The sequence below is a fragment of the Ptychodera flava genome, chromosome 7 (assembly GCF_041260155.1).
Source record: "Ptychodera flava strain L36383 chromosome 7, AS_Pfla_20210202, whole genome shotgun sequence".
NCBI lineage: Eukaryota > Metazoa > Hemichordata > Enteropneusta > Ptychoderidae > Ptychodera > Ptychodera flava.
Window position 1 is genome coordinate 31,250,590 of NC_091934.1, and position 8,233 is coordinate 31,258,822.

At 40.6% G+C, this 8,233-nt stretch overlaps 1 protein-coding gene across 1 annotated transcript in view; it reads right to left on the reverse strand.

The window, feature by feature from the left end:
- Nucleotides 1-6,001: 6,001 nt before the first annotated feature.
- The window catches only part of LOC139136442 (mucin-5AC-like), a 37,120-nt gene continuing 34,888 nt past the window's right edge, over nucleotides 6,002-8,233 (reverse strand). The window contains exons 2-3 of the mRNA XM_070704167.1: nucleotides 7,395-7,712; nucleotides 6,002-6,108 (exon numbers count right to left, since the gene is read on the reverse strand). Coding sequence (XP_070560268.1) covers nucleotides 6,002-6,108; nucleotides 7,395-7,712 — 425 coding nt within the window. The remainder of the gene's footprint in view (nucleotides 6,109-7,394; nucleotides 7,713-8,233) is intronic.

Below are 8,233 nucleotides of genomic sequence, written 5' to 3' on the forward strand. Positions count from 1 at the left end.
TGTGATTCCATGGCTCATGATAATGGCACCTATCATTTCTCTGGTCATAATTTCATCTGATTGTTTATTAACTCCTAGAACACGTTCTCTAAGTCGTCTTATCTTTTCTTCCATATCTAGTGATTCTTGGTCATATGGCATGTCGGCATTTGGACGGCGAGACAAGGCATCAGCGTCGATGTTTGCTCTGCCATTTCTATACTGTAGTGTGAAATCATACGCTGCCAGGGCAGCTAACCACCTGTGTCCGTAGCATCTAACTTTGCTGTGGTAAGGACGTAAGTCAGCGGGTTGTTTTCAGTTACAACTTTGAACTTTGTCCCATACAGATAGTCCTGAACTTGCTTGTGACACACCACTTCAAGGCAAGGAATTCTAACTTATGCACTGGATATCTCTGTTCACTTTTTGTCAGTCTTTGACTGGCAAAAGTGATTGGTTTAAGCAGGCCATCATGTTCTTGGTATAGTACTCCACCCAGGCCATCCAGACTGGCATCTGTATGCAGTATAAATGGTCGGAATAGGTTTGCAAATGCTAATACTGGAGCGCTTGTCAGTAGTTCGATGATCTTATCCATGGCTTTTTGACACTCTAACGTCCATATATCGCCGAATGGTTCTGTAGCACTTCTGAATGGTACGCAATCATTGTCCTTGTACTTCTCTAGCCTCTTTCGCAACTTCGGAGGGATATACCCAGCAGTCAGGTCGTTCATTGGCTTGACAACTTGGGCAGAATTCTCAACAAAGCGTCGATAGCATCCTGTAAATTCAAGAAATGTCTTTAGCTCTTTATATTCTTTGGGTGGGCCAATTCTTCAAAGCTTCTATCTTGCTGGGGTCAGGGCTCACGCCATTTTCAACAACTTTATGTCCAACATAGGTGACTGTCCTCAGAAACAGCTGACATTTCTCAGAAGATAATTTCAAACCATACTCAGCTAATCGTCCAGCGCTTTTATTAGCCTGTCTTCTGCTTTCGTCAACTGATCTGCCAAATATGATCAAGTCATCCAAGTATATCAATAGTTCTATCAGGTGCATATCACTCATACATTTCTCCATCAGTCTCTGAAAAGTGGCTGGTGCTCCTGTGATTCCCTGGGGCATCCGTTCAAACTGTTAGAACCCAAGAGGACAATAAAAGCTGTCTTCTCCTTGTCTTCCTCCGCCATGGGAATCTGATAATAACCCGACTTCAAATCCAGCACATGAAACCATGTACACCCGTTTAGGCAATCGAGTGCTTACTGTATCTTTGGTACCGTATACTGATCGGGTATTGTCCTTGTATTTAGAGTTCGATAGTCCACGCACATACGTATCGCCTCCAATTTTTTTCTCACAAGCACAATAGGCGAAGCATATGGGCTCTTTGACTCCTTGATTATACCGGCATCTAACAATTCCTGGATGTGGCGCTTTGTATCATAAAAGTCCGCTGGTGCAATTCTTTGTGACCTCTCACAAAAAGGGGTCAGGTCACTCAGGGGAATGCGATGTTCAATGGCCGACGTATGTCCTACATCCCTATTGTGTTGCAAAAACACATGCCGTCGTTGCTTTAGCTTCTCATTGATTCTGACCTTGTCCTCATAACTAAGCGGGAGTCATCAAAGTCAACAATGAAGTCCGCTTCATTTTCCTTTTTGTCAGCACTGTCCTGTGTTGTCACTCAGTATTCCCCTCAGAGCCCTTTTGTTCTGGTTCAGGCATGAGTTCACTTGGTTGTATGGGCCGCACCCATTCTCATAAGACTAAGTCCGCAACAACACGTCTTGGCATGATGGTGATGTTATGTCTGGTATCATTATGCACAAAGACTTTCACTCGTTGGGTACTCCCTGGCAGGAGGGTGGTGACACTGCTCTTTATTATCAATCCTCCTGGGGTGTGGTGCTGGGATGGGGTTTCCACCAACACGGTAGTTTCTGGCAATCCAATTCCTCTTCCTATACATGTCAATGGCATTGTTTTTCCACTCGGTATAGTAACGGGTCTCCTCCCTGCTCGCCTAACAGGGCTGATCCGTCCATCATGGCCACTCTTGTCAAAAGCATCTACCCTCTTGTATGCTTCAGTGATGAGGGCTGACATCGGTAATTTCTTCAGGTAATGCTTTCCCGCTATTTCTTTACATCGATGGGCCATATTACGAAATATACTAGTGTTGGTACAGTAAATCACTGGTACGTCGCCACTTTGGTCACGGTCTGGGGTAACTAAAGCAAGTGTTTCACAAGTCTCCTCCACTCCAGCTACTTCCTTAGGGAACCGAATAGATACTGTGATATACCCATAGTACGGAACCACTTGATCACCTGCACCACGTACTACCAAGTCTTCAATTGGCTTGAGGTGGCAGTGAGACAGGTGTCGGTCATAAAACAAGTGCGAAATGAGGGTGACCTTGGAACCATTGTCAAGTAAACACTGGCAACTGATTCCATCGACGAACACTTCTGTAGTCATACTATCACCTACCAGCCCTTCGGGTAGTGGTTTGTTGGCTACGGAATGTTTGTTAACTTGTGCAATGTTGTCAATTTTATCGTTCCTTTCTTCATGTGTATTACTAGGGCTACACTCTTCTTGGACATCCATGGGCCCCTCTACTGTGGGTGTCACCGGTAGTTTCCCTTCGACTCAAAAAATGCTCATGCGAACTTCTGCTTGACCAGCTGTAGGTCTGGGTTATTCTTTCTGAGACATTTCTTCTCCGTATGTCCGTCCAAGCCACAATTAAAGCAAAAGGTCAAATTCTTGAACATATCAGTTCCCGCTGTGTTAGAACTCAATGACTCCGTCGCTGATGTCGACGTTTCTGGTGTTGGGGTGGAGGCTGATGTCGATACTTGGGACTGGTTCTGCTCTCTCCTCCTGCGATTTTGCTGATGTGGTCGTTGTTGACTAGTTGGCGTCGACCAGGTGTTACTCGAGGCTAGCTGTGTGGGTGGCTGGTTGTCATTTCCCTTCATCATCTGATCCATTACCTGCTGCACTACTTGCTGTATATCAAACTTATCCAATGATTACTTTGCTACTGGTGCCGATGTTGCGGTTGCTTCAAAACTATCACAGATAGCAGTGTAATTTGTACTGGCACTCGGCGTTGGCCCCTCATTGGCTCTTTTCTTAGCTTTCTCTTCTTGACGTGCTTCCTCCTTCCTTACCATCAGCATTAACTCGACATAACCTGGCGGGTGGTTGAGCTTCGTGTCGAGTTGCAACGATGACAAGTGGCTTTCATTGTACAGCACTCCATCGGTGAACTGTTTGAGGCAAAGGTAATCGGCCTCATACTCTTTGACACTGCCTTGTCGTATTGCTCGTCGCCAGAGGGTCTGTAATTCCTGCAAATACTGAGAGTGTGACCATTCTGCTTTCTGATAACACGACTGAAATGCCTTCAAAGACTCGGCAGGGGTAAGTCTTGTGCCATACAAACCCTCAAGGGCATCAAGGTAATCACGTACTGTCAAATTGGGTGCTGGGGTCAATGACCTAATAGTATTTATAGCAGGTCCGGTTAAGCTTTCAGCAATACGTTTCTTCTTTTCTGCATCTGATACATTCCACTCTTTGATCATTTGCTCTGCTTGATCTGCCCAACTTTCATAGTCGTCTTCATTTACTGGTACTGGCAGCCTACCGAGAAAACTTTCAGTTTACAATACCACCCAGACTCATTAGTCCTTGGTTGCAGATTAGTCACAAGTTTCTCCATCATATCCATCCAAGCAGCATCAGGACCAGCTTGGCGTGGCGGTGGTGATCTGCTTGGGGGTCTTTCTCTCGGCTGGTAAGGCATACTATTCCTGGGAGGGGAAGGCAATGAAACATATTCTGCTGGTTCTCTGTCCTTTACGTCATCGTAGCTGTCCAATCCAGCCAATTGTGCTGGGGTCAATGGTGGCGGAGTCTTGATTGCCGTCCGCCAATCACCCAAATCCTCCTTTATAGATTCCGGGGCCTCCCTCATCCAGCGGTAAGATGCTCCATCGCTGCCGGCCATATGCAGGGAAACCTCCTCTCTAACGTTGACCGAATGGGGGAACCTTAGCATTTTAAAGAAACGAGGCAACAGGAGCAAACATCCCAACCTAGTGTCGGCTCAACTCTTTTCATATGCCATGAATCAGCCCATTTCCTCTTTGTGGCTGAGTGGCAAATCACACCTATTCCCCTTCACATCTTAATATTTCTGTTAAGTCAGCATCTTTATATTCTCTGGTAATAAACTGCAATAGATCACTCACATCATTAATAGTTGCATGGGAAACCCAGAAAACTAATCCATGTCTAAGATCAATACCATTCTTATCATATACTTCAACTGCTTTTCTCTAAAGCTCATCCAGTTTTCGTCAACAAAAAAACAAAACAAACGATGCAATGCAATACTAATATCAACGGGGTTGGTCTTTTATAATCTATACACCTAACAGTTAAAACACTACTGCAACATTAACTGTACGATAAATAAATCATTCAATCCAATACTACATCCCGGACACCTCCAAATTTTGTAATCGGGTAATTAAACTGACCTTAAATTTAGCCAGTCAATTAAACCCGACCCAAGGCAAAATCTAAAGTTCATCCCCCATAATAAAGTTCCAGATAATTCTAAAATGGCTGTTGTCTAGGTTCATTCACTTAGCTAATGTCCGATAGTTGTACAATGGTTTCTTCTTGAGTTGTAGGTCAATGTCCGTCCTGTTGCTATGACGATGACAGTCTATCCAATAGGAAACTACGTTACACACACAGAGTCCTTCCAGACGATCCTCCCTGGGGATTTGTTATTCCAACCCTGGTAGCAATAATCGAGTTGATGATTGACTCGAACAATTCCAGGCACTCCTTGGCTCTTCACTCAGGCCATACAATAGGAACACACACAGTCTACCAGTAATTCATTAACTGGATCTCCTCTGTAAGCACAGTCATGTAAAAGACCAATGGCAATTATGTAAGCGTTTCCTTCTGTTATCATACTCACATTCAGGATGAGACTAAGTCAACATGATAGCAAATACACTGTACAAAAATCCCATTGAAACAAAGAACTAAAAATCACAGAAAATCTAGTTCAGAATCAGAAACCCAAATTTCAACATGTTAAATAAAACTTCACTACTTTCTAAATCACTACTGGAATAACACTAACTACAGAATAGCAACTTAGAAACTTTTCCACGTTAATTGGGAAAACACATGGTCCTTCCACGTTTCAACTTGAGGGGTGTGTCTCACACTCTGAGACTTTTAAAAGTCCATTGCTTTCAATACCAAAGTATTCAAATACACATACCTGTAAGCACAGTCATGTAAAAGACCAACCACGTTGTCTTGAATTTTTTCTTGGTAGTAAAACGGATAATAATTCCTAAACGTACATCCACACCAAAGTACTGTCTTCAAGCAGTGAAAATCAGTAGAGCATTGCAATGCATTGTGGGTGAAGACGCTATCAATGAAATTCCATTGATGTGTCATCACAATCAAACAACATGCAGCAGATCTAATCACATGACGTACAATCGTAACCGGGTTACACTTACACACACACCACACACACACACACACACACACATATATATATATATATATATATATTATATATATTATATATATATATATATATATATATATATATATATATATATATATATATGATACTTGAAATTTCTCTAGTTATGCTAGAACCCTATAATAAAATCGTCAGACATTTGATAGGAACGATTTGAAAAGCATCTATTGATATAAACTATAGAGTAGTAATCTACGTCAAAACAGATAACTATGGAAGTATCAACCTCTTTTTGTTTATAGTGTATTTTAAAGCCATCCTTACGATCTTGTTCATCAAGCACCGTAGATATAGCCAATCACGAAGGAGACCGCCACCACTACTAAGGTAAAGGGCATCCAAAGTACACCTAGAAGAAAGAAATGATATTACACTATCGATGTGCAGTATTTAGCTCACGTGTTCACGTGTTCTGTCTGTCCTGTCTGTCTGTCTGTCTGCCTGCCTGTCTGTCTGTTTGTTTTTTCTCAATAACTGCTGACAGGATTGAAATGAAATCTGCTTCATAGTCTGTTTTTGAATGGCAAGAACAGATCTTTTTTTTGTGGGTGTGATTTATATTTTTATGCTGATATGCGTATTTACTTATATTTGAAAAATAGATATACATTGATAACGACTGCGCAAAACTTGATGCGATTTGATACAAATGTTGATCACTGTAGGATATCTCGGAATCATATAAAATGATGACACGAAAAGTAAACAACTAACTAACATATTGGATTTGATACAAATGTTGATCACTGTAGGATATCTCGGAATCATATAAAATGATGACACGAAAAGTAAACAACTAACTAACATATTGGATGAACTTTCTTAATGAAGGACATATATCTGGATTGACCAGACCAAAAAATGACGAATGTGCCATATATGTTGAGAATACTGTGATAATATTCATAACTGACAATCATTTACTATTTTGAGATCCGGTGAATAGTAATTTGCATATTTAATGAACTTTCCTATACTTCGATATAACATAATTGAAAGTCATCTGGCATTTTTACTTCAGCTAGCTACTAATTTGCATTTTTAATGAACTTTTCTAATTAGCGACACAAGATTGAAAGTACTTTAGCAAAGTTTATAAAACTTACGAAGGATGCTATTGAGACCATAATATTGATTTACTGAAAAAAAATGAATTATACGTCAGTTAATTAAAAATGTACATTCTTAATGAACGTACCAAATAATAAGACACATTAATCTGAAATGACGTAACCTAAATTATATTAATGAAAATCATATTGATGAGTAAGTTATGTAACATTAGTGAAAAACATTTTGCGTTTTCATTTCAGCTAATTTATAGTTTGCTTATTTTGAGTTTTCACAGTTTGGCATATAAAGCCTGAAGGACTTGACCAAAGGCAATTACATTTGTTATGCAAATTGGTGAATATCAGCAGCCAAAGAAATTTATTATTTTCATTTCAACTAATAATATCTTTGTGAACTTAATAATTTTCTGAATGAATCTATGATGAAATTTATTAATGACCATAAAAATTTCAACGAACTTGCAAACTTGGGGCAAAATTTCAACTTACGGACAATGCAATATGTTGAAACTGAAGACTTTCAGATCATATCTAATTATAGTGATATTATCAAAGGTTTTCTAATCATAATTAAAGCCGAAATAATAACAACCGATTAACGAAAACATTGGAACACTAAACGTGTTTCCCATCATCGAAAATTCAAGACAACCAAAATACTTTCGTGCATACAAGGATCATCAGCTTTATCAGTGAAATTATCAAATAGCTTGACGGAATTACCTTTCGATGTCGGTGGTGACCCCGACACACAGAGTGCTGGACAGCGTAGGCGAACGGCGTATTTGGAACAATCTCCATCTTGCTGGCTGTTCAGACACATAAATCCTTGCTCTAAGCTACATTCCAGACCGACCTGTCCGGTTTCATTGTATGGTGTGTGAGGTTCTTCGGCCAACCTGCATTCAATTCCAGTTGGCTCGCTACAAAGATCCCTTAGCTGGGTAGTGTTTACGACTTCTCCAAGATAACCAACACTCTCACTCTCGTACCATTTCGTCCATTTTGGACAAGCAGATGCAAGCTCTGATGCCGTGTCTTCTACATGTGGTGATGGAGTCGGGTATGTAAAAATAATACGAAAATACAGGACACCACTATATTTTCTTGCAAATTAGCTCTTAACTAGACGTGACAGCCTTCTGCCTGCCTATTTTTTGCAAAGTTATTCTTTTCAGTTAGATGACATATAGACTTGGTTCAAGTCTGTAATTTGTGATGTTTGAGTGGAGTGAACGCGATGATTTGTGTTCTGTTTACATTTGAAATGCGTAAGAGGAGTAGAACAGACGAGTGGGGTAAACGCTAAACAGGGGAGTTTCACCCGGAGGTGAATCCGGTAGAAACTAACTCACTACTGCGCAGACTCAAAGGTAATGCATTCAATCGCTGGGAAACGTGGCCTGAGCTGCCAAGTTCCGAATAGGTTGGTACGAAATAGGAGAGACACGAGAGAAATTATTATAAATGATTTTAATTTTAAATATTTACCTACTTGAACAAGTCGAGATGACATATAAAACTTTCAATGAAAATCGAGTTCATATTTGAGAGCCATCGTC